A 27,597-nucleotide genomic window follows, 5' to 3' on the forward strand; every position below is an offset into this window, starting at 1 on the left:
AAGCAACAGTGTCTGATGATGCTGAGGTGTCATGTTCAGCGTTACCTTGTCCATTCACCATTTCTACTTGAAACTCTTCAGTATCCACTCTAAGCTCCGTGCTCTTTCGCTGAAGGTCCTGGTCCAGTTCAGTAGCAGGTGCAGACACCATTAAATCCCCTTGAGGCTGACAGTGGTGGTGCCTCACTCTCTGAGACCAATACTGTTCTTCATCATCTGAGCTCTCTATATGGTTCGATGCGTCTTGTTAGCATGTTTTGGTTCGTGCAACTGGTCCGTCCGGTTATTGTCTCCCCAGAAACATTTCCGTTGTCTTTTTTCCTATTTCCATTGTGTTGTGTGTGCTTTTGCAGCGTTTTTCTTCTTGCAAGCGGTTTTCTTCTTGCAAGCGGTTTCTGAAGTTGCAGTCCGTTTGGCCTCTCAGGGCCACCGTACATTTGCATCAACAGCATGAACTAAAATGGCCATTTTAATCTCTGGATCATTTAAAGAGATCTTTCCAAAATCAAGGTTCACTGGCCAATTAATTTCTGGTTCAGCAAGAAACTTTGGCCATGACAACCAGGAATCATCCATTTTTACCTGATTGCACCTAAAAGGTAAACCAATGGTCTAATGACCATCAACCAATTTAAGAGTCCATCACTGACTTCATAAACTGCTGATCTTCTCTAGACAAAGCAAATTGCTCATCCTGAATACATTCTGGAAAATCAGCCTTCATTTGACGTTCCCACAGCTCATCCAATCTTGCCACGGAAATCCTATTGAAACTCACATCAAAAATGTCAGTCTTACGATCCTCTCTGAGAGGACCATTCACCGTCCAACCCAGCATAGTTTTTACTGCATAGGGACCTCCATCCTGACTTCTAACAACCTCCCATGGCTCTAAAGCCTTGGGCACATTGGTCCCGATCAACAGGTCTACCCCGGAATTTATCTCCAGTATCTTAACAGGGCTCTAGAGTGCGACCAAATTTTTCAGTGGTGCGACTAAAAATATATATATATTTGGTTGCACCTGTGCGACCAACTGTTCGGGTAGCAAAAAATAAATAAATAAATAAAAAAAAAATAAAAAAATCTGCAACCTTCCCTGTGGTCAACAACAGACACACATTATGCCCCTATCGTGGAAGTGCAGGTGGAAGTGGGAGGTGAGTAGCTTGACTAAAGCGACATCAATTCATTATATCCTGAATCGACTTTTAAATATAACCGTGTTTTGCCAGAAACGCCAGATTCTCAGATTAAAGCTCACAAAACCATTTCAACAACAACCAAACAGCAGATGAGAGCAGGTACACGGACTCCACACAAAGACGTAAACACAGACCCGACGCATCAGAATCAGCTTTGTCTTTCTCGGCTTTCTCACCCGACGGCCCGTAGACGGACACGCTGTCGGAGCTCAGCGATCCCGATGCGTCCGGTCCGCGCTGTGTTTACGTCTTTTTGCGCCGATTCTGAGCTGCAGGTTTTGTCTCTCCAACCAAAATCCACCGAGCCAGCAGCAAAAGAAGCAGCAAACTGCGCTTCACATTTGATCAATGTCGTCATGAATTTTGCTGTTTTGCTTCCACGACTATTAAAATCACACTTCATCTTGAGAGGGGCGTGCTTCCACCCACCCTAAACCTTGCCCATATATCCCTGATCTTAAAGAAGGATAAACCCGCGGATCTGTGTACATCCTACAGACCTATAAGTCTACTTAGTGTGGATTGTAAGATTCTGTCCAAAATTTTATCCAGACGTTTGGAGGAGGTTCTGCCGGTTCTGATAAAGCCTGACCAGACGGGATTCGTCAAGGATAGATACTCCCGCTCCAATGTCCACCGACTCATAAATGTTGCGCAGTTCTCTCAGAACGCCAATTATAGGGCTCTTGCGATCTCTTTGGATGCTGAGAAAGCATTTGATCGGGTGGAGTGGGAGTATCTATTTGATGTTTTGGACAGGTTTGGTTTGGGATCTGAATTTGTCAAGTGGGTCAAACTGCTGTATGGGGCCCCAGCTGCAAGGGTCTTGGTTAATGGCTCGGTCTCGGATGTCTTCCCACTGGGTAGGGGAACGCGGCAAGGATGCCCCCTCTCTCCCCTGTTGTTTGCACTTGCTTTGGAGCCACTGGCAGAGGCTATAAGAACTGATCCTGAGATCTGTGGGGTGACCTTGTCGAATACTGAATACAGGATTTCCCTTTATGCAGATGACGTGTTGCTCTTTCTCACTAAGCCAGAAACTTCTATTCCTGCACTGACACATATCATCAACCAATTTGGCCTCTTCTCAGGGTATAAGATAAATTATGATAAATCTGAAGCTTTGCCACTGGGTGACGGGGGGAGGTGGGACGCTCCTCCTAATTTCCCTTTCAGGTGGTCGACCACAGGTTTCACATATTTAGGTATCAGGGTGTCCGCAGACACAGCGGAGTTGTACAAGTTGAACTTCAAGCCGATTGTGGCCTCAATCAAGAATGACCTCAATAGGTGGTTTGACCTCCCCCTGTCTTGGACGGGTAGAATAAGTTTAATCAAGATGAATGTGCTACCCAGAATATTATACCCCATTCAAATGTTGCCTCTCAGGATCAACAGAAAAACATTCATAGAGATTGAGGGATGTCTTTCTAAATTCATATGGCGTGGGAAGAAATCTAGACTAAAGATACAGATTTTACAACTGCCCACGGATGAGGGGGGTCAGGCACTGCCTAACTTTTTATATTACTACTGGGCTTGCCATGCACAAATAATCTCAGGGTGGTTACATTCCTTCCTTCACCGGGGCGAACCATCGGTAGATGCCTGGTGCTGTGACCCTCTCTCACCTCTTAGTCTCTTATCCACTGACCTGGCGGACCTCCCTCTTGGTGTTAGAACTAATTCCGTCTTGATGCCCACTTTAAAGGTTTGGCGTAATATTACTGCCCACGTCGGAAGAAGAGGTTTCTCTAGTGCACTGCAGCCTCTAACTAGGAATAAAGCTTTCCCCCCGGGTATTGGCATTAATATATTTGATGATTGGTATTCTAAAGGTATAAGATTTATTTGTGATCTGTTCGAAAGGGGTAGTTTTATGGCCTTTAATCAAGTTCAAGTTAAGTATAATTTACCACAGAAACACTTCTTTGGATTCCTGCAAGTAAGGCATTATGTGAACTCCCTTAAATTTCCAGCCAATCAACCAGTTTTGAACCCTGTTGAAAGCTTTCTTCTCAAAGTTAACGAGGAAATGACTACAAAAAAGAAATTTATTTCTCTTTGTTATGGGAAATTGTTGTCTTTGAACTTTATAACCACTGATAAGGCCAGGGTTCGGTGGGAAACCGACCTCGAAGCTCAGGTTGGTGCGGAAGCATGGTCCAAAACTTTCAGATCTGCCATGAAATTGTTTCCCTGTAACAGACTAAAGGAAAGCCAGTACAGAATCTTACATAGACTACAGCGTACGCCGGAGTTCCTAAATAAAATTCACCCTCAGATTTCTGCTCTTTGTGTGAAGTGCAATACGGCTGTAGGGACCTATTACCACTGCATATGGCAATGTCCTTTAATTACTAGATTTTGGAAGAATATTGCTATAGAGCTTTGCTCTATTTTCCACCGAACGATCCCACTGAACCCTATGCTGTTCGTTCTGGGTCTATCTATAGAAGGGCTCTCTCTGTCTTCTGTACAGATGCTTTTGTTAAGTAAACTTTTACATTTGGCGAGGCGATGTGTACTGTTTCAATGGATTCAGAGACGGCCCCCTACTGTTACACAGTGGTACAGAGAACTGCTCAGGGTGCTGCCGATGGAGCGCCTCAGTGCCATCATAAAGGGCAATTGTAATGCATTCTGTAGCATATGGCAGCCTCTGCTTGATCACCTACCTCATGACCTTACTGTGCTATTACATAAAGGGGACTCGCAGTTTGTTTTTAAACACACTGATTAATGTCTGTGTTTCCCCCCCCCCCTTTTTTTTTTTTTTTTTTTTTTTTTTATTGTTTCCCTTGACTTCGAATGTAAAACGCTTTACATATTTTGTCCCAGGCGTGTGTACTGGTAACTCATATACCTGCATTTGCTTTGTTTTTTTTTGTTTTTTTTGTGCTTGGCTGTGCTGACTTGTTGCTGTTCGTGTTGTTCTGACAAAATCAATAAATCATCGTTTCAAAAAAAAAAAAAAAAAATCACACTTCATGCACAGCTAGCTCTCTCTCTATCTCTCTCTGTACTTCAAGAACAGTTTCCCGTCTCCAATCTCTGTTTTCTGAGTTATTCATTCACTTATTACCCACCAGTCTACCGTTGTTTACAGCGCTGTGGCTGCTGTCTTTTTCTTTTTGTCACTTAAATGACCTCGGACAAGAAAGCCTGTTTTTTCTGTTGTTCAATACTGAAGAAATTTAAACTTTATATGCAGAACATTGTAGAATATTTTTAAGGTTATCTGCTATAAAAAGCCAGACCAGGAAAATCTCCTTCATGTTTTTCTGTGTTTTATTCTCAGTTACTTTCACACAAAGGCATCTGCTGTGATGTTCACAATTCTGATAAAGTCAGTACTGATAAATGATCAGAATTATAATATTTCTGACTGTCTGAGGCTAAGTTGAATCGAATCGGGACTTTGAAAACCGGAATCGAATGGATTATAGAGATCAGTGATGATACCCAGCCCTAGTGAGCAGCCTAGGCACGACAGAAGTGGATGTAGCTGTAATAGGAAAAGAACTATTGCTAACTTTTCTGTTAAGGCCTGATCCTTCTGAAATTCATAGCCAGTGCTCTGACACGGTGTCATCAATCTTTGAATGCTGAAAAAGCACAGTGTATCCAGAAAAACACATATTATATCAATTATAAAATTTGTGTGCGCCTAACTTTTGTACCGGTACGCCTAACTTTAAAAAGTTAGGCGTACCGGTACGCCCATGGCAAAAAGTTAGTCTAGAGCCCTGCTTAATATAGCGCAAATGTGGCCATCTATCGAGATCTTCCTGTCGAGGAATATTACATTGATGAACAGGCATGCTTTTCTGAGTAAATAAGTCAGGCAAGTCACAGTAGTGATCTAAATCCAAACCAGCTACTTCAAAATCTGAAACAACATAACTACTGACCATTTTCTCCTGACCCATTGTCCGCAAAAGAATGCCAGTTTTCCTTCCTGAAAGATTCAGCCTATTCATGAGCCCTTCAGTACAAAATGAAGCTGGGCTCCCAGGATCTAGGAAAGCATAGGTTATCAGTGACTGATTACCTTTCTTGGCCTTCACTCTAACGGGTATTATGGACAGAGCACTATTTTACTCACTGGCCCCAGTAACACCACTGCTTTGCACAGCACATGAAGGACCTTCATCTGGTGGTTCTCCCCCTCCTATAGTTTGCACTGCAACACTTTCCCTCCGCTTGGAGTGAATATGTAAGAGTGTGGGGTGTTTCTGTTTACAGACTTTACACAAGAGACGTTTCCTACAGTCCTTGCTTCTGTGCCCAATGCGCAGACAACCATAACACACGCCATTCTCTTTCAAAAAAGATAATCTTTCAAAGTGCAACTTTCTTTCAAATGAAGGACACAAATCCAACATATGCCCTGCTCCACAAAACAAGCAAACCTTGGTCACAACTGAACCACTCTCTCGCCTCAATCTTCCCTTCCACCTTGGCCACTGTAGTAGCAAAACTACTCCGCTTAGCCTTAGGGTAAAACTGAGACTTACCATTCCTCGCCTCTTTTCTGGTGGCTGTCGGAGGATCATGTATATCTCCAAACAATGGGTCACTTGCGATCTTAACTTGCCTTTCAACAAACTCAACATCGCTAAAAACCACTTTACGTTGAAACCTCTCCTGCAGATCGCAGACAACATTCCTCCATTTATCCCTGAGCTTATAGGGTAACTTTTTTTTTTTTTATAACTGCTTGCATATTAGCAGAGACATCCAACTCATGCAAGGACTCAACATCTCCCATTGCATTACAACATTGCCTTAATAAAAACCCATATTCCTGCAAAGCCTTCACATCATCAGATTTTATAGGTGGCCATTTACTGACCCTTTCAATGTAGGCAGCAGCAATTTTCAGCGAATTGCCAAAGTTCTCTTGGAGCAAAGATTTAGCTTTAGCATATCCATACTCAACAGGCATATACTGACAGCTTCGGACCATTTCTCTGGGATGGCCTCTAGTGTATTGCACGAGAAAATATAAACAAATCTTAGCACTGTGAGCTTGACTCTCCACCATGTGCTCAAAAGCTCTCATAAATGTTTGATATTGCAAAGGATCGCCATCAAATAACTGAATGTCACGACTTGGTAGCAAAAACAGAGACTGCTGCTCAGCCAGTAAAGTTGTCATTTCATTTTGTTTCTTCAAAACTGACTAGATGATCATAACCCTCACCACCTTGCACTGTATGTGTAAGAGGTTTCGATTGTGCGTGAGACTGCGACATCATCCGAGTAGTCGAAACTGCACCTGGAAATACTTGATATAACTTCGTCTCCGACTGTTCCAACGAAACAACCTTAGGCTGAGAAGTATTTTTAACCTCGGGCCTCACATCCAATACATGTGCTTGATGATCACTTGCATCGACACCCTGATATGGTTGCTCTGGTAACACAGGCTTGAACGTCGGAGCATTGGGATTTAAAAACGACTAAACGCCCCTGCTCTCGTTCTAAATACGAATTCATTCCATCAGATTTACCATTAACAGCACTTGAGACTCGGGACATTTCAGAAGCTTTTAAAACATTCACCTTTGCTGCTGAGGCTGCTATTTCAGTCAAGCAGCTCCTTTCTTTTCTTAGGCTGTGTTTCTTGTTCTTCCAAAGCATGCTTTTCTTTCAACAACCTCTGTCGAACAAGAAGGGCAGCCATGTCAGCCTCTGCCGTTATGTGTGCTGACAAGGCAGATGAAACCATTGAGCCACTGAGTGATGATTTACTTTTCCTACAACTTCTGCTTGCAACATTAGAGACGTTATCACTTGGATTAACATCATCTATCGCAGCACCTTTACCAACATTCCCGGCGTGCCTAGAAGCACCAGAACCATTTCCAGCAGGTAATACATCAGAAGACTCAACACCAGGTGGATTTAAATGTGGCAAATCAAGCTCAGACACCTGATTTCTACTCTTCAGGTTTCCCTTTGCATCATGAAGCAATTTCTTTATCTCTTCCATAAACTCAGTATTATGTGCTTGCACACTTATAAACCAAGCAGTTTGTTTTTCTTGCTCCTCTTGAGGAAGCAAAGGAAGCAAGGTTTCATGCAGACGAGTTGCCTCATTAAGCAACACAGACAAATTCTCTAACTGAGCCTGAACAGTGGAAACATTATCTTCAGATTGCTTTAATTCTTTAACCTTTATGACCTTTTTAATTTTATTAATCTTAGTGTGACGTTCTGTTTGAAGCTGTCTTTTCTTTCCATCTGCATCACCACATTGTATTAATTGGCGTGTCTCCATTTTTTTCAAAACATTACAAAATCCAAACACTAAACTGCAACTATGCCACACATATTGATTCCAACACATCAACTTGATGACATTCCCTTCAATAAACCTTGGACACACACAATTAACAGGAGCAATATCCCCCACTATCTGCCTATTAAACCTAACTCAACCTAGTCTTCCGTACATACTAGCGGTGGGTATTTATGTACCTCCATACTGTCAGCTGTGAGGAAGACAAACTGTCTTAAACACAAACTGCGGCGGTACTCCCAAGCCAATGGCTTCAGCCGCCTGATGCACAATACCTAGAAAGCAAATCAGTACAACGCCTAGTGCAGCTGTACTGCTGAAACCTAACGGGAATAAGACTCCTGAAAGAAATCTGTTGTGTGTAGCCAAAGGCTTCGTCTAAAAGCTGCATGGACAAAGGCAACAGCAAACTATAAAACTCATCTATATATAAATAATCCAATAAAACCTACAAACTTTTCTGTTGACAATTTGTTGCGGCTCCTCCAACCAATGGCCGCGGCAGGCTAAACATGAGGACACAGATGACGCACAACAATAAATGCATAAAATACACTTCTGTATCATTTGCTCCTTTTATTCCACATGCAACTGTCCAATATATAAATCAGCACATGGGATTAACTATTAAACAAATGCACAGATTGCACAAACAAACAACTGCAACTCACCAATAACTGCACTAATTACAATGCCAACACACAGTTTGGCCTATGGCATCAATTAGTGCACAAATATACATAAACTAGTGATGGCCCGCTTGAAGCTGACGCTCCGGAGCGTGTGTCGAAAAAAACAACACACTGGTTCAGAAGCACTGTGTCGAGGCTTGCTTCGTTTGGCAAAAGTCACGTGACCAGTGACGTCCGAAGCTTCATTACGCACGTAACTGCTTCGGTACCTGATTCAAACGGATATAAGGAAGTGAATCATCCACGGGATTCGTGGAGTGTGTTGATGGTGACAGATAGCGACGAGGTGATCATTCCACTGACAGATATGGAGCCAGCGAGGAAGAGAGGACGTTCTGGCGTGTGGGAATATTTTGAGTTGATTTTGCTCAATTCATTTTATCTGCCGAAGTGAAAAACTTGAAATGTCCAAAATCATGTTTTCATAATGTAAATATCATTACAGCATATGACTTCAGGAACACTTCCATGTGAATTAAAGCTGATGAAGACTACAACAATGTATTTGACACTATACGTACATGACATTGCTACAGTTTAGAAAATCATTTTGTTTATTGTTTTTAGGTGATAGTCTGCAGGACCCAGGAATACCTGCATATCTACCAGCTTGCAGTGTAGTTCCTGCACTCCACAGCCTCTTCTGTTCCATGCAAGTGGATTTTCTCCAGGGCAGGAGAAACTATTTCTAAGAAAAGAAACAGACTCAGCCAGCGCACAGTAACACTAATCCTCTTGTTAACTGTAAATAACAAAAGGGCTACCTTACATTGATCATGTTTTTACTTTGCAAGTTCTTGATTAGGGGTGGGTTTTGATTATCGCTTTTCTGATTACAATCCATGCTAAATTGAATAAAGTGATATTGATTCATTAAAATCCCGTGTCGATTTGTAAATTAACGTTATCATGCCTGAAACGCCAGCATCTCAGGTTAAACCTCACAACATGTCGTCAAACACCATGCAGCTAAAACAGTAACTGGGAGCAGGTTTACGGATTCTGCATACAAACGTGAACACAGAGCGCGGACCCGACGCGTCAGAGTCAGATTTTGGTGTGTCGTCGGGTCCGCGCTGTGTTTGCCTCTTTTTTTCCCCGCTGGCTTCTGCAGCTGCAGGTTTCATAACTCTCTGTTTACATCTCTAATTAAGTCTCACATGTGTCAGCTTTCTTTTAATAGATACGAAATTATGGATATATACTGTTAAATGATCAGACTTGTAATATTTCTGACTGAGGCAAAACTTTCCAGATTCCAATCAAATTGAATCGGATCCTGTATCGAATCAAAATGATTCTACAAATCAGTGACGATGCAGCCGTACTCAGCTTCCTAAGCATTTTCCCTTTCCAGTTCACAATCAATCCCACCCCTAGGTCAAAAATATGTATAGGACAATTGGCCTAATCTAATATTTTGTATGAACCTGTCCAGCTGTGATTAAATGACAAGTAGATGGAGGCAGGACTTCACAGCAGGGGCATACTCCATAATGTGCTGTGCATTATCATATGTATATTATATATATTGCTCACTTATTGTATTTACCAACATCAAGGAGTTATGAGCAAAGAAAGGCCACCATAGTGCATGTTTAAATAGGGAAAGTTTATTGATCAAAATGTATTACGCAAATACGCATTACATTTTTTTCAGCCCCCCAATCGAGAAAACAAAACCAATTACATGTTCAAAGCAACGGAACGGTGGCCCAATATCAGAGAGAACTCCACTCTTGAGTGAGCAGTGATAATTGAGCAGTCCGTTTTATTTTGCAGATTCAAGCTGCTCTTCAAAATTTTCACCACCAGATGTCACCGGAGAGGACTGTGTTGAAAAGCTTCGAGTAATGAACCGTTTTTCAATACAAGCTTCAGTGCTTCGGAAAGCTTCATTTGGCCATCACTAACATAAACCATCAAGTTCCAGTCAAAATACATCAAAATCATTCAAGCTGCAGTCAACAGAAAGTTTTGCCTCATGCTCATCCTACCTTTCTGCTCATCAACACCAGGTACGGTGAACAGGTGAGTGCAACCAGATTTATCATCTACCACACCCATGAGACACGCCCCACACCCGTGCACCAATACAGTGAGTCCATTTAAACCAACCCACTTAGTCAAAAAGGAACAACTCATATGGCTCCTACATGTAGTCTGCAATAGGCAAACATCTACTATCCCAGGTTTCTTTATGTTTTGCACTTTTACAGATTATATAATATAACATCTTGGTTTAAATCAATTCCTACGAGTTTGTTAAGTTAACATGTTCTTTATTTCAACTGTTAATTTTTATTGTTTAAAGTTACCTTACCTACCTGTCTTACAGAAACAAAAGGAGGAAATGTTGTTTTACTTCCTGCTTTATACCTTCTGGGTTAATCTGAGATCACAGGAAGAGACCAAGTAGTTTACATTGAGTAGGCTAACCACGTTATCAAATTAATGCATTTAAGGTGAACTAGCAAACACCGTCGTAGTTACATGCGGCTGTCTTGTTTGATGGCAGATACTCCCTTCTCCCTGGACAAAAAGGCTAAAATGACCAAAGAAAAAGTGGAAAACAGCTAAACGTGAGAGGTTTTTGGATAAAGTTGGTGTTTATTTTTTTTCAATGATTAAGCACTGCTTCCAGCCAAGAGTGATACCATATATGCCCCATAGCTGCAGAAAAGGCTAACATTGTTATCTTTTTACAAAAAACAGCTAAACATGAGAGGTTTTAGGACAAAGTTTGTGTTTTTGATTCTTTAAGCACCGATTCGAGCACCGTTTAAGCACCAGCACCGTTTCAAAAGTACCGGTATGGGATAAAACCTAAACGATACCCATCCCTAATGATGGTAACAATCTCCAACCTCCTCTGAGCCTTCCTTCAAAACACCGAGCAATGCACAGCTTCTCAGACGTAAAGACTGGCAGAATCTCATCATCTGCAGTACATCTAATCGAAACACTCAGCCAAAAGTCTGAAAATTAGTTGATCCTGTAATGGATATTAGTGCATGGGCTCAGCACCACACTTTGAGAGATCACTATCTGTGAACTCTGTTCACTGTGTGATCCGCATCTGCATTGAGGATGTTTGAAACACTGTCATTTTCTCTGAGCCAAAGCTCATTTAAAATAAAAAATCTAAATTTTAAATTTCTTTCAACTTCAAAACATGTTGATGATGTAATTTAGCCATTTAAATCAGCTGTGTTCAAGATATATCTAAAACCCTGCAGGACCCCAGCCTTGAGGCCTGGAGCTTCCCAACCCTGTTTTAAAGTAACATCTGCTCCCATCCAGATGACGCCTCTTGAATATAGCACAAAAATAGCAAGACGATGCTAAAACACACGCACTGCATCTATTACAGTAGAAGTAGAAGAAAACAGTAGAAGAAAAGCCTGCCTGCCATGCACACCTTTTAACAAGTCACACATTTAAGGTGTGATGAAACAAAAAAAAAAGGAAAAAGCAGACCCGGACTGCTGAGCAGATAGAGTCCTCCAGGATAGCATTCCTCTCAAGCATCTGCCTGCTATGTTCCCAGACTGTAGTTACAGGAAGAGCTGATGTTATAGTGTGGTAAACTTGACACTATCCAGATGGTTTTGAGACATGCTCTAGTTATCAACATTATTATTAAACAACAACATGTCTGTTGTGTAAATCAGATCAGTAACAGGCAAAGATTAGTCCCAATTTTGGTTCCGATCATCACATAAACTTTTGTTCCTAAACAAGCAACAGGTCAGCTGAAGAATCCTTATTGTTACCTAGAAATGTACCTGGGACAGAATTTTTAAATCAAACTTTTGTTTCACAATTGTTGCGCTTTGTTTTGAAATCTTACTTGGTAAAAGGTTAAAATGAAGCATGAATGCTGGTGACCAAGTTCGCCACGTATGTAGCTCACGCCGAAGGCAATAGTCATGCACAGTGGCGGTCCTAGCCTGTTTGGCGCCCTGGGTGAACACTCCATCTGACATCCCCCCCCACACACACACACACGCACACAAAGACACACACACACGGACACACATACATAAAACATATTAAGGGTTGTACATTAACATAAAACTGTTGTCGGGACCACACTGAATTTCACCAGAGAAGCACACACACATGTGAAGAGAGAGAGAGAGTATGCATTGTATGCAAACAGCTACCAAACAGCCATCATAATTCGTCATACAATGAGAACAGGACAAATCAACAACTGACAATGACTAATTAATATTAAACTGTGTATCATAATGTATTGTTTGGAGTTTAGTCTGTTACTGTTGCTATTTTTTCCATTTCTTCTTGGAGCAACTGTAACTCACATAATTTCCTTAGGGATTAATAAAGTATTCTGATTCTCATTGTTTCAGGATGACCTGCCATTATCCAATGACACATCTGCTTACCTGTATCTGTTGCTCGTTTCTCCTCCTCTTCTTTTCTCTTTTTTCTAAACTGAGCACCTGATGGCTTTGAACTTTTCTTTCCTACACCTTAGTTCACAGATTCGCTTTGTCTTTATTTCTGGGATTTCGCTCAACCCAGGATTCAAATCATGCAAGGGCGTAGATTTGGCATGGACCACCAATATTCAGCGATTATTGAATTGTCCCCACCAATAATTTGATCTCTTCGAGTAAAGAAAAACAAACCCAATAGAAAGAAAAAAAAACGATCTGTCGACATCTCATTCACCCAGCGGTGCAGAAAGAGTTCAATTACATTCTCTACTGGAGTCCTACGTCATGTGACAAATATGGCAATGTGATTGGCTGTGCCTTTCAGGGAGCTCTGCAGCAAACCTGCGCTGCCAGGAGGAGAGGAGGACGGCAGCAAAAAGGAAGAACCTGGATATAAGAAAGTATTTTTCAAAGAAACCTGTAAGTCACTTAAAGCCAAGTTCACTCATAAAATGTGTCATAATAATGTTACAGGCTATGCTAGGCTTTGGCCCACATCAGTCTAAAACTGTATGTAACCATGAATAACGTGTTTTGGAAACTAACTGCACAACAGGCGGCACTATTAGTTCTCTCAGTCTCAGAGCAGCATTTCTAATTTTGATTGAAACTGTCAGAGAAAACGGCAGCCTCGAGCAGCCAGGATATTAGTTTACAGAGGCTGTTAAAATTATATGTCTAACGTTAAAATGTTGGTGACACAATAATTTCATCCTAATGGTGCTGACATATTCATAGGGTTAATTTTTGAGACAAAATGTCATGAGGTAGTCATGATTTTGCAAATATTCCAACCAACACAAAGCTCAGAGAGTAATGGTGACACAGGTGAAATGATGACTTGATGGTTCATGACTGTATTTGAAGCACATGTGTGACTGCATGTATGTGGAGTGTCTCACTGTTATTCATCAGGTGACAGAGGCAGCTCTGCCATGTTGTAGCTCAGAGGTGGAGAGGCGAGGTCACAGGTGACTGATGAGTTGGTGCTATAGATTAACTAGTATTTATTATCATGACAATTGTTAGGCTGCTGATATAAATTGATTCATTAGTGTATGTTTGACAAAGAATCTGAATTGACATGTCTCACTTTTTATATGGCACGAATCAATGTGTTATTTTATCAGGTGGCAATATGTCCTAGTGCAGTCAGAGGGGAGGAGCCAGGGCCAAAGCTGAGGCACATCAAGCACAGAATAATACTTTTAATCTGAGGATAAAACGCAGGTACTGAGGCTGTAAGAAGCTTCAGTGCTCTCAGAAGACTAAAAAGATGGGTAAGGTTAACAATGACTCAAAAGAGATTAAACAATGCTGCTGTGTGTCCACCAGGAGAGGCTGGACAGTATAGATGTAAAACCAATATGCCAGCAGTTTATCTCAGTTAACGAGAGGAGCAGGCATGTGTTTGGCTGCTTCACATAGTGGACATTGAGTTGTTGTGTGGGACACCAGTAGTCCATGTCTGTTGCTGTAACAGTAGTTCATGTTTGGAATAAAAAAATCCCAGCTCACTGAGTTAATCGGGGCAGTAGTGCCTAAAATGTTGCATAATTTTGCTGAGAGATCTTTTACTTTGTGGTAATCTTAGATGAGTAGTTTTATGGACAAAACCCAGCAGGTCATTCAGTGTTCCCTTAGTGCTAATAAGAGATGTTGGTGTAACTGAAGTAATGTTGTTAAGTCCTTAAAGTCATATTATTTTATTGTCATGACTGTATTTGAAGCTATTTTTATACCTGATTTATATGGAATATGGCTGAAGTGAACTAAAGCCTAAAATAGTCATTTGTTTAATAGTAATTTAACATTATATAATTCACATATAAAACTATGAATTGTGATTTTAAATGGTTTAAAAGCATGTAGAATAACATATGTACCAAGTATATTTCTCCTCTTTTTATTAAGAAGCAAAAACAAAAAGGAAAAAAGAAACAGGGCAGGGTTCGGTGGTTGAATCATCCGTCCCCACCAATGCCAAAACCAAATCTATGCCCTTGAAATCATGAATACATAATGGGCTTGGATTGACAATATTAGGAATGAAATGCGCTCTATTTGGAAGCAGCCGGCCCCGCCCCTTTCGACGGGTTGTGTGTGTGTGTGAGACTTTAAATCATCAAACTGTAAATTATAAATTTTAAATTGTTATTGATCCCTTTACCCCGAGTCCTAAAGTGTATATTTGTTTTCTTACTCTTCTTATATTTATTGTTTGTTTACTTGCACTGCTGTAACTGGAGCGTCGTCTCGTCTCTGGACTGTATGGAGCGGCGATGACAATAAAGTTTACTTTGACTTCAGCAGCGAGCATGCGCACCGAGGGCTCTCACGCTCACTTTTCGCACACAGAATTTCGAAAAAACATCGGTGCAAATTATAAGTCTGTATCATGATGTCTGGTGTTTTCGTGTTTGTTGGTTATTAGATGCAGCTCCAGCCAGAGACTCCCCCGCCGACCCGCCCTCTCCTCCCTGTGCCGCAAGCAGCAGGCGCACCTCGCAAACGGAGGGCGCCCTTACTCCCGACAAAAGGGCGATAGAAAACCGATCCTAAAATGCGCTGGCCCTCCACCACGATGCACCCCTGGGCCACCGCCCGTATCAAAAACCGCTACTGGTCACGCAGGCATGATACCCACGAATCCGCTCTTTGTACGTGTTTCTATCGTTAACGGTGAACGGCGACGGGATTAAAACACTCTGAAGTCGGATGATTGTTTCTGATTTACCCCCTCGGATGTGTGCGTGTATCGACAGATCGATAACAGCTGACCTAGAACTCAAGCATGTTCTTTATTCTGAAAACGCGCTCTGCTCACGGCGCACACATTATATGCCTGAACCAACTTTGCACAAATTTCACATTATTTTCGCTCGTCACACTGCGCACAAGATACTTTGACAGGCGTCACAGCGCTACTGCTCAGCCACATGTCTATGTCCAGTTAACTGAACACGCGCAACACCGATTTCGCAGAAAAGCTAAAGATGACCCAATTTCAGCGACACACACTGAACACACAGTTAGAATGAAGAATGCTCTTTGCTGCCTACCTTGGAGAGATGCTGATTCGTTCTGGCATCTTTACTTTCACTTTCAGCTTTTGTAGTGTTGCACGTCGTCATCGCCGGAGTCTCCAGACTATTGCCCGGGGCCTATTTAAATTGAATTATTATGAATTATTTTTGTCACAAAAGCAGAGGCGGAGCCAGACATTTGAAAGGGTAGTATGCATGTGGGATTTTCTTTGGGGGGGGGGGGGGGAGGTTATAAATGACTGAAAGATTAATTGGCTCTGTTTTGAGTTTTGTTTAAAAAAATGGCTTCATATAGGGAAAAATATATATCACATGTGCAGGACACCTTAAACTAGTTTTTTAATTAAGCAGCGAGGCAGAACAAAGTCGGGGCTGTATCAAGACACAGGGACTAAACCCCAATTCAACCAGACCCAGAACTGATCCAGAATTAAAGCAGGACTACAACAGTTCAAAATCAGGACTACTGAGGACTTAACCAAGACAGAATCAGAACTAGATGATAGTAGCACTAAAAATCATCATAGACCTGCACTACACTTATTTTTTAATTCTACCAAAGTACACTATTTAGATTGAGAAAAGTTTATATAATTATTTATCCTTGTTGTGCAAACAAGCCTGCATAACTTAATAAATATAGAATTTGAAAAATAACAAACCTAAAAAGAAACACTAGGTACGAGATACATGAGGACCTGTGATACGGTGATACTTGTGGTAAACAACCATTTGACTAACGTGTGTCTCACCTGCTCTTGTTCATCTCTGTTCTGTCCTCATTCTCTCTCTCCCTCTTTGTGCTGACAATCAAGCCAAACACCAACATCATCAAATATACATGTACACTGAAAAATGTTTTGTTCAATTTACTAAATTTTTTTATGACAAGTGGTTGCACGAAATAAATTTGTTTGAATCCAGAAATATTTTTTAAGTTAACAGAATTTAATTTAAGCGAGTAAAGCCAACATATATTTTTTAAGCTACTTTAACTTAACTGTTGTGGATACGACTTAGTCAAATAATATTAGTAATTCCAACTAAGGTTGTGTTAAGTGTACCAGAATAATTTGTTTCCTTTAAACTTATGTCCCAAAGTTATATTCAAATCAATAAAATTGTTAATTTCTCTCTATTTCAATTAAGTAAATTTTACTTAAAAAAAATATTGCTTACCCTGATTTGTAGTTCTTTTTAATAACGCCAATAATGAAAACTACAAAATTCTTTCACATCATTTATTAATGCAAAATTTGTTGCAAACAGAATAAGAATCCACATGTAAGGGAAATTGCTGTAATTTGTATAATACAAATTACAAAACTTTTGCCTATGAACTAATAGCTTTAAAAAGCTCTATTCAAACAAAACAGAAACAACAGACAAGAGAAATGTTAACCAATGTTTCTCTTCCTCTAACAAAGAATAAAACACTGCCAGCAGTATAAAGTATCACAATTACAAACTGATGCATCCACAAACTAACCAAAGTTTCAGACTTGCTGTTCTGCGATCCATATTTAGAAATTGCATTTTAATAAGGTAATTAGACTTAAAACTAAACTTGTGTTTTCCTTACTGCTTTCCATTCTAGTCCTTCCTTGAGGATTCTTAATGTTTTACATGTTTTCTGACCTAACATACTTGCTTCAAAACAATAGTCCTAAAGTGTTACCAGTGTGCTGCAGTGTGGTAATCATGCAATTATTATTTATTTATTTATTTATTTTTAAATCAGGTGAGTTAACACTGATTATAGGGCAGCAGCTATCAAGGACCGGAATAAAGAAAAATTGCTTCGGTAAACTGAATAATTACAAAGTTGCTCTTCAAGCTACTCAAATGTACCAAACGTGAAACATTCATTATTGAAAGTGAAAATGTTCAATCAAAACATAACACAGAACGTGAGAACGAATGATGGTTATACAAATATTTCACTCCTTTTCACAAGAGCACCAGTCATTGGTAATTTACATAACAAAATGTAAATGGATGTGTGGTTTTAGAAATCTTCCTATCCAGTAGCAATTTTGTTCTTCAGCCCAAGGACTTTGGGGGAGAGCTTTTTCCCATCCAATCCCATCAACACTTTCTGAATGAATTCATAATAGTGCCTCAATTCCTTGGGGTAGGCTAGGTTTAGTGCATAGATTACTCCAAGCATCAATGCACAAGCTTGGGCCGGAGATCCAATGTTGTCCATGACCATCTCCCCTTCAACAAATATTCCAATGTCATCATAATGTCCATTTTGTCCATCCTCCTTGTTGATGACATAAATGCCCATGGTGTGCTTCTTTAGGCCTCTCTGGATGTCATCTCCTTCAATGTCCTAAACATTTAATAAAAAGGTAAAAGAAAAATTAACTCTACAATTAAATTCCAATCTAGTCGTTTGTGTGTGTGTGCAAATATCTAAGAAGTGTGTGTATAGATGACTTGCTAACAATGACTTACCAAGTACTCCCGAATAAGGCTTCCGTCCTCTTCACCAAGGTAGAGGCAAAGTGCCCTGAGAACTGCTTCCCTCTTCACTTTAACATCACTTTCAGCCTGTTTAAAGAGAGTTGCTGATTAAACCAATTTGGAAAAAAGAACAATGTCTGACATTCGCAATAAGTAAATTTTATCATAAGTCAGTTCAAACATAGTAAATAAAATTTATATATGAAAATTTCAAAATTTAGATTGCTTGGCCGGTCACCTAAAATGGCTTATTTGACTCACCAGTGACTTGCCACTTAAGACAAATTAAATCCAAATAGAATTTGCAATATTCAGATTTACCTCTTGCATGATCTGCAAGTGGTGGGCAAGTTTCTGCCCAGAAACACCGCCCTTCTTCTGGAAAACTGTCATCAGCCGAGGTGTAATTCTGTCTAACTGTGCCGCGAAGGTCGTCTCCAGTTGAAGTGTTGTAATACGCTGGAATTCAGCATTTACCTGTATCACACACACAGAGAAAAAAAAAAAAAAAAAAAAAAAAGAAGACTGGTGCTTAATCATTGGTATGGTTATTTTGTTATTTCTTCATTAAATGCTACAATGTAATTGCCATCACTTCATAAAGCATGATTATGCACTGTATACTAACCCATATGCTAAAGGATGTTACTACTGTTAATCAAAGAAGAAATGAATGGCATCAGTCCATTTAGCGGGTTTAAAGGGTTTTAAAAAGCAGATATTTGTCTGTTTCAGGTGGTTGGCAACACATTTTCCTGTGCTCTTTGTCCGCTGGTGGGAGTGTCTCACCTGTGAGGTCAGCACCTCTCGGTGGTGAGAGGTCTTAGGGGTTTTAACTTGACCCATTTATTTTTTTATCTTATGAGCAACAAAGTTTGTTCATCACATTTTTAATTTACATTTGTTTAGCACATGCTTTTAACAATCTGAGGCTAACTAAAAACTAATAGCTAAATGAAAGGTTTTAGGTTAATTCACAATTGATAATCTGATTTCACTCTATTAATTATTGAGATGATTAATCAATCATTTCAATAATCAAACTCACTATAAAATAGTTTGGGCCCTATATGTAGTGCAAACTTACTTAAACAATCAAAAATTTATTTTATTCATGTTTCTACACTTTAAGTCACTTATGTTTTTCATACACAACTTGTATTTTAAGTGCTGCTCAAATAAATACTCTGTACGGTACACAGGTCAATCACTATAAATGCCAGCCTCTTTATACCTATATTAGGGATCGTCTTAATCCAAGTGGCCCAGATTAATTAATGTATAACATAAGGAATTACTGAAAAGAACACTCAGCAAAAAAAAAAAAAAGCATGCCTTTACCTCATTAATCTGGAAAAGTGCAGGCCACCTAGCTTTAAACTCCCCAGCAGTTGGACTTCCCTGCACCACCTCTTGTCTACGGTAGGAAAATGTTCTTGACATCTTCTGTCTTACATCTGAGGCACTGTTTCTTCGTCTGACGTCGGTCAAAAGCTCAACCCTGATGTTTTCTAGACTGTCATCCGTTTCGCCAGCTGGGTGTAATGGACAAAAATTGACCTCAGCCTTTTTAGGCTGAGGTCAATTTTGCATGTGGGATACTGTGTGGGATACTGCTTTGACAAAGATGCACTTGTATCCAGATTTGCCATGTACACAAGTTTGATTGTACTTCGGTCTTGAATGTCTTGCATTGATGTTATGTTCATAAACTCATTATTGAAGTCAGGATCCATGAATTGAATACGAAAGTCTCTTTCAATTCCAAATGCTTGGCAAATTGTGCTCTGAAGATCAGTCAAAGTTCTTGGCATCCCAGATGGAACGTCAAGTCTCCTAAAATCATCATCTGCCACAATGACTCTCAGCTTCAGCTGCTCTGCCATTCTTCAATCTGATTTTTAAAGACATTAGGAGAAAAAAAAAAGTTAAAATACTTTGCATTGAATAATTTTATTAGGGAGCACAAGAGTGCAGAACTGCAACACAGGTTTTACGGGTAAAAAGCAGTTTATTTAATTTTATTCTATAGCTTCATACTGGGTTTTTTGCATACGTCAGCCAGAATCCTCAAAAAGTGTCACTTTGCTTTTAGTGGTATGTGTTGCAATTCATCCTTTATCAAAATGTTTTGAGCATCATCAATGATGTTTTTTTAAGACACATGACAACATGAGGCATGTTTGGCCAAAAGAACTCAAATGTAATGGAAAAAAAAAATATTACCCTTGTGGGAAGTATCCAATCCTTATTAAAAATAAGCTAAACATTTGTGGTACCCCTCCTGTTGCCATGAAGATAACTGCAACTGAACACATGCAACTGAACACATGCAATTGAAGACAACATTTACTACCTTCTATATGTATGAATCTTTTAAGTATGACCATTCGCCGGCCTCCAATCCTGTAATCTGCCAAGGGGTACTGGTCTACCAAGGCACCAAGTGTGATGTGGGAAAAAGTTCAAAACCTCTAAAATGCTCCCTATACCAGGCACCCATCTCTTTGACAATGAAGCTCAGGTTTTCCTCCACAACAACCATTTGGACAACTTCTGCAAATTCAGGCAATCCAGCAGAGGAGCCATAAACTACAATCATGCCAGGCCTGTAGTTTGTTCCATTCACAGAAGCATTCTTTGTGAGCTGAATATGGGTAATATCAGGGAATTTAATCTTCAAGTCTCGCTGTACATCATGATGCAGAATGTCAACAGAGACAGTAGAAACAGCTGAGACAGTTAGGCTCGGCCTTACAGTTGTGACAGACTCCAAGTGGTATGCCATCATGAACTGATGTTTCACTGCCAGTGACAGTAGCACATTTTTAAAGCACCGTGTGTGACGAACAACCTGTTTGAAAAAACTGTGCTTTGCCTCGAACCTCATGGTCCACATGCCAACAAGTGGCCCAAAGAATTTAATCATCTGTGGATAATGCTCCACAAAATGATGTTTTGGTAACAGCTTCAGTCCTGGAAACAGCTCTTTCAACCTACATCTGTGGTCAGAGACTCTAGACTCAAGGAAAGCAATTGATTTTTCTGTGTGTGCTGGTGCAACAACTAGTTCAACAATATCCTTTAGGTCCAAAATTACCTGCCAAGCTGTTTCATCTGGAGGTACCAAGTGTCCTACCAACAATGGAAGGAATCGTAAGAGACTCCAATTTTCATGAGCATTTCCTCCAATGCTTTTGTTCTGCATGAAAGTCCTGGGAATAGCATGAGGGCGATTACTCTTGTCTGCCCATTTGTAGGGAAATGTCAGAATGGACTCATTGAGGCTGTCAAGTGTAAAAAAAATTTTCAAAATTAAGATATTCAGGCAGTATGCCAACTCAACTGGTAATATGCCCTCAAATATGTCATGTGCAATATCTGGAGGATATCCACTGCAAACACTGAAATGGGAGAGATGTGCAGAGAAAACACACCGTCTTTTAACACCGTGACATGGTTTTGCAGAACTCTGTGCAGAACTTACATGCATTTCATGTGTCTCTTTGCTTCTCAGAGTAAACACACCTGAACTAACCTGTTTCTTGAATATCAGATCTTTTGGCCTCACAAAATCTGCAAAAGTATTCACCTGAAAAACTCTCAATAAATCCAGAAATACTGTGTGCTCCTAAATTATCTGCTATGACACACTGTATTGTGCCCCTGACAAATTCTCCAAGATGTGCAATAAAAATCCCTTGACTTTCCAAAGTAACAAGATCACTCAACAAGGGCTCTAGAATCTTTTCATATCCATATGTCTTTACATCTTCAGACTTGCAGAGTAAAGCCAGATAAATGGAAGTCAGTGATGAATGGCAAGCAGGTGGTAAATTGCTAAGAGTCCAATATATGGCACAGATTTTGTGCTTTTTACGGGAAGTGCCAAGTGGATTGCAAATCTCAAAATCGTCAATATACAAATTCAGTAAAACTCGCAATTCACCTGCTGATAAAAAACTGTTTTCTTTGAAAAACAACCCCTCCCTAAAAGACCTGTAAATCACTTCTTCCCCACTTTGTTCTGTTATGCGACTACCATCCAAAACCTTAGCAAGAAGGTGGCAATCACTGAAAAGCTGCTGTAAAACCTTTAAAACTGGAACATACTGAAATGTTCTTTTATTTTTTTCATCCAAAACATACTCTACAGGCTCTACAACTTTAAAATTTTCCTTGTAGAAATTTTTGCGCTTAAAGGATGTTGCTAGGGGACAACCTTTACCTACCGATTTATACACAGGATTAGATGTACACAGTGCAGATGCAAGTTCTTCAATGACTGACTGGTCTATTTGCAAGCTGTGACTGTTCAATGTGTCTTGGATAACTTTTGCTGCCGTACACAAAGATGCTGTGCCCAACAAATACTGAAGTTCCTCCAAAAGTTCATCAACTGCAGCACTTGGAACGTGAAAAATATTTTCTAGTTTTAATAACACTGCCGCAAGCTTTAGCTGAACTACGTCTTCATGATCATTTGATGTCTCTAAATCAACAGGCTGTTCGCCACCCCACAATTCCTCAGCATTTGAAGCATCATGCTCTGCAGTTTCAGTTGCAAAAGATCCTCTGACAATATCCTCTTTGAAGTCTACCAGCGAGTGTAAACTGTGCTTGCAACTTTTGTGTGACTTAAAGGTACTGTAAATATTTGATTTGTAGTCACAACCTTTAAACATACATGTTACTGTCTCATTGTTTTTTAAATGACGGCTAATGTGCACTAAATATTCACGCTCTGTTCCTAATTCACTACAACAACATAACTGACAGGAAAAAGTTGTAAATTTGTCAGAGTGCTCTGGGGTATTGCTATGATTCCTTGACAAGTGTATCAGAAGTGAATTCCAAGTAGGGCTGGGCGATATATCGAGTTTTTAAAAAATATCGATATATTTTCATACGAGATATAAGATGTGACAATATCGTTTATATCGATATAGTCTATGTTACGTTATAATTATACTTGTGGAGCCGCAGGTTTGCCTCTCTTTCGTCCACTTTTGTCTCTACGCAACGTTACTCGGCCTCGCCTCTCCTGCACTGAACACAACTCCCCCATAGCTTCACCTGCAGGCAATGACAAGATGAAAGCGGAAAATCTCCGTTAGCGAGTTACCGTGCGTGGGGCTGGATGGCGTCAACGTGTTAGCGAGCTAACCGCGCTAACGACATGCAGCCCAGAGGGGCTGCACGGCCTAAAATCCTTTCCTTTTCTCAAAAATCGACAGTGCGCCTTATGTATGAATTCTGGTTGTGCTTACTGACCGCGAACCGATTTTATGTGGTACACAGCGCTCAGCAATCTGTCAAAAAATGTTTTAATATGACTTTGCTAAGCTACGGAGCTGCACCGCTTGATGGATTGTCGGAGAATTACGGCTACAGAGGAGGAGCCTCGCGGAGTGATACGTACTGTGTGTGTATAAGGACCTGTTCAGAGACGTGGAGCAGCTGTGAAATCTGTCTCTTTGTTATTATGCTCAGCGTCTATTAGTTTACATTTTGACTGCACAATTGTGAGCTTTTTGTTATGCACAAAAACAACATTGTTTTCTTTTATTTATGGACCATGATTATTTAATATATGCTGATAATTTATTTTTGAGTAATATCTACGCTGTATGTAAATAAAAGTGCCCGTGTGACATCTGGGACACAGTGTGACTAAGAACTCTCTTTTTGTTCTTAACTTATGGCTTAAAAAAAAAAAAAAAAAAAAATCGAGATATATATCTTATATCGCCATCCAGCTAAAAAATATCGAGATATGAATTTTGGGTCATATCGCCCAGCCCTAATTCCAAGTCTTTAAAAGACATGGACACTCAGGATATAGGCACTTAATGTGATGGCCACGCCCAAAATGACTATGTTTCAGTCTATAGTGCTTAAGAAGTTCTGATCGTCTAGAAACTTCTGCACTGCAGTCTTTACACTTCCACATAAACTGGACAAAGAGAGAAAATTTGAAACAAAAACAAAAAACACACTTAGTACTTTACACAAAGAAAACTTTAGCCGTGGTTAACCTACAAGAATGGATGCATCTTAGAAGTATGCTTGTAGGCTGTATTATCTAGAGCAGGGGTGCTCAATCCCAGTCCTCGAGAGCTACTGTCCTGCAGCTTTTAGATGCATCCCTACTCCAACACAGCTGAATCAAATGTTTGATCACCTCTTCAGCATGCCATCAAGTTTGGAGAAGGCCTGATAACAAGCCATTCATTTGATTCAGCTGTGTCGGAACAAGGATGCATCTAAAAGCTGCAGGACAGTAGCTCTCGAGGACTGGGATTGAGCACCCCTGATCTAGAGCATTCTTTTCCCAACTCTGTTCCTTGAGGATGCCCATCCTGCATATTTTTGATGTTTCTCTGCTTCAGTGCACCCTGACATATTAACTATGTCAGTGACAGACTTGTGCACAACTTGAAGAAATTAGGCTAAACATTAGTTCAAATCAGTGTGGCGATGCAAGGAGGCATCTAAAAAAATGCAGAACAGAGGTCTTTGAGGAACAGGGTTGGGAAACACTGATCTAGAGTGCACCTAAAATCTGATCAGGTTAGAAAGCAATACCATAACAGTGCCAATTGAACAATCAAATAAAAGGAAAAAATAAAAACTAATATGTTACAGCCACCAACTTTCATGTTCAACTTTAAATAATTTTCTCTAAAGGATGGGAACTGTTGGCAACACATGGAATCAGTGTTCTACGCCCTAGTCTTTATATATTAAAAAAAACAAAAACAAAAAACTGTACAAAATATAGAGGCATCTTTTCTTAAACTATATTAATCATATGTAATAATTGATATTAATTAATATCAATATTAATAATCACAAGAACCCTTAAGATGAGATAGATAAACTTGTCAATGCAATACTGTCGTGATAAATATGTAAAGAATTTGCATGTACTTACCAAAATAACACAGTTTCCTCGAATAAACAATAACACATAAGGGGAAGAAAATCTGCCAGAAAAGGAACACAAATACAAAAAATTAAAATGAGGACTTTAGAAAGACAAACAATTACCATTTCCAAGCTACTTCATGATACTCCCTTGTAAAAAAAACAAATCTTACTTGTGCCTCTGTAAAAACTACAGATGGCACGATACCATTTTTTTTAATGTCCGATACCGATATCATAACTTTGATTATCTGCCGATGCGAATCCGATAGTGTATTTTATAATAAATAAAACTGGGTTTTTTAAATAAATATTTTGCTGCATTTTGTATAAGTTCATACTCAGTTTAAAAAAAAACATTAAAACTATTCTGTTATACCTGTATGCAAAAAATACACTGCACTCAAAATATTTTATACTTCAGCAATACTGATCAACCTAAAAAAAACTTACACCATCCTCCTTATTCAGGTATTCTAAACAGTACATAGAAATATTAAACAACCTAACTAATAGGGCTGCCAACTCCCAGCAAAAATATTAGGAAACCACCCCCCACCCTCTGTCTCATAATGCTTAATTGACGTAATCTACTTTAATGCACAGAAACAATTATTTTCCTACAATAATTCGATTCAACATATTTCTATACATTTAACCAGATCACCACTTTGCTTGTAAGATTTAGATAATTATTTATTAAAAGCTAGACATTTTAAATGAGAATAAGAAAGAAAATTATTTATACCCCCCTTTCCTTGTTAATGCCCTACCTGCCCCCCTGACAACACTTTGCTAGACCCGCCCCTGCACAGTTACCAGCTGTCAGCTACTTAGAAAAGGATCCTGGTGTTATTTGTCTCTCAGAAACAGTTCATAACTTCCTTTCAACTCATTCATGTCACCTAAAATGTAAACCTGTTTCTTCATTACCTGTTCAGCTCTAATGATTCAGTAAAAACTTCTCCTGGTTTCACCTTCATGTTTCCTTCTCACCACATATACAAACTGATATCATGACCAGCAGCTATTACGGCTGTGCCTTCAGAAAACACAAGCAGATACTAGAAAGTAATATTAAAAAAATTCTAGTAACAGCTGATCAAGCTTAAAAGTGCTGCTGTTGTTTATCTGCCGTTTTCCACTTTCTAGCGCAAACTGGGCGATTAACAAACAAGAGAGGCAGGACTAGCGACAGAAAAGCCGATCAGCTGATAATCGATCAGTTTCATGATTGAAGTAGCAACAGGAGAGGGAGGGGGGAGAATGAGGGAAGAAGTTTTAGCTGTTCAGCATGAAGACACCGAATAACTCCAGCTTTGTGTCTTTTTTCATTCTAGCTGAAGTACGAAACAAATCGCTTCCTTTCTCCCTCAATACAAAACTCTGACAGCCAGTCCAGCTGTGGCTCCATACATCGGTTGTTAAGCTCAACATGGAAATACTATGCAAACATACAGAGATGAACTTACACACTTGCTTTACTTCTCTGTGTTAGTTTTCTCTGAGATTAAATGCAGCGGTTTGGAAGCAGGTAGCGAGGCTTCAAATGCTAAACCAGACCGCTGACAGGTCTCGCACTCAGCTCTATCAAGTGAAGCAACTTCTTTTCTGAGTTAATTTCAGTCCTGACAAACATCACTCTCAGTGCCTTTTGATCTCACATTTTTGGCAACCACTGAGTTATTCTCCTCCACAGTTTACAACCATTATTTGTTTCTGCACAAAAGACGTTGTGCAACGCCAATCCTACTTATTTCCTACTGCACCCCTGACTGTGCAGGTGCGTTCAGAAGCCCCCTCCCCCGCCCGACTATTCCTTAATGCCAATGTTGTGGCGGGAGGGACGATTTCTCCACTTAAAACTGCAGGCGACTGTAAAGTGAACTTCACAGCTAACTACAACAGAGAAATTGCCTCGTTACATAATTTGTTAGTACAACGTGTGCCACCAGAACTAAGCTAAAAACATGACAATTTAACGTAGCAGTTTTAAATTACTCTTTTAATAGAGCAGTAGCTAATAGAGCACATAGCTAGCTTAAGTCAAATCACGACAAAGTTCAGAGGTGTACAACTACTTAGACTTCTTTCTCCATGTGCACACGTCTTAAAGAGTCAACATGCTTTGACTGAGGTAAAAAAATAAAACAAAAACGACCGGAAAAGGTTTACTTACCAAAGCTAGTCCACCTTTACACGAAGTTGTGTGATTAACTTGAGCCCGCTTGCAGCACACAAAACGTCTGCTTTCAGTCCGCGCGCAAAATGGTGGCCTGTCCTAACGCATGCGCAAAATGGCCCAGCAGGAGGCTATGAAAAACATACTTAAGCATTTTGAGCTACATTTAATTAACTAAAATTAATTGGATTAAAACGCAGGGAATGTATTCTGGAGTTACTCGAATTATATATGTAGACAGGAATTACTCATTTGAATTAAAAAGATATACCAAAATAAAATATGCTATATCT

At 39.8% G+C, this 27,597-nt stretch overlaps 2 protein-coding genes across 5 annotated transcripts in view; both read right to left on the reverse strand.

Annotated features, from left to right (window-relative positions):
- LOC146575407 (uncharacterized) overlaps positions 1-15,868 on the reverse strand; it is a 58,131-nt gene extending 42,263 nt beyond the window's left edge. For 2 of the 3 annotated variants that reach the window (XM_085270110.1, XM_085270109.1), the window contains exon 1: positions 15,736-15,868. In XM_085270110.1, coding sequence (XP_085126236.1) covers positions 15,736-15,807 — 72 coding nt within the window. In that variant the 5' untranslated portion in view covers positions 15,808-15,868. Of the gene's footprint in view, positions 1-12,060; positions 12,186-15,735 lie in introns of those variants that run through there. The other variant, XM_085270108.1, reaches the window with a different exon arrangement.
- A 1,119-nt stretch (positions 15,869-16,987) lies between these two features.
- On the reverse strand, positions 16,988-27,313 carry LOC146575408 (uncharacterized). 2 transcript variants are annotated; one of them, XM_085270112.1, is made up of 6 exons: positions 27,302-27,313; positions 25,130-25,181; positions 19,534-20,086; positions 18,514-18,669; positions 18,184-18,279; positions 16,988-18,058 (listed from the first exon to the last, which is right to left on the reverse strand). In XM_085270112.1, exons 3-6 carry the CDS (start codon positions 19,633-19,635, stop codon positions 17,741-17,743), a joined length of 672 nt encoding a protein of 223 aa, XP_085126238.1. In that variant the 5' UTR covers positions 19,636-20,086; positions 25,130-25,181; positions 27,302-27,313; the 3' UTR covers positions 16,988-17,740. The 2 variants fall into 2 exon arrangements, with proteins under 2 accessions (XP_085126238.1, XP_085126237.1); XM_085270111.1 differs by lacking the exon at positions 27,302-27,313 and having other exon boundaries at positions 25,130-25,771.
- Between the last annotated feature and the right edge of the window lie 284 nt (positions 27,314-27,597).

Source organism: Mchenga conophoros, linkage group LG4 (assembly GCF_057382185.1).
Source record: "Mchenga conophoros isolate Kocher_MC1m ecotype Shallow Benthic linkage group LG4, M_conophoros_male_GT1.1, whole genome shotgun sequence".
NCBI lineage: Eukaryota > Metazoa > Chordata > Actinopteri > Cichliformes > Cichlidae > Mchenga > Mchenga conophoros.

What these genes read in the sequence shown, in the direction of transcription:
- LOC146575408 (XM_085270112.1), bottom strand. Translation starts at nt 19,635, where the DNA reads ATGTCAAGAACATTTTCCTACCGTAGACAAGAGGTGGTGCAGGGAAGT. An exon ending in CACTTTTCCAGATTAATGAG is followed by an intron (nt 18,670 to 19,533) that starts GTAAAGGCATGC and finishes TGTGTGATACAG; the next exon opens with GTAAATGCTGAATTCCAGCG. An exon ending in ACTTGCAGATCATGCAAGAG is followed by an intron (nt 18,280 to 18,513) that starts GTAAATCTGAAT and finishes CTCTTTAAACAG; the next exon opens with GCTGAAAGTGATGTTAAAGT.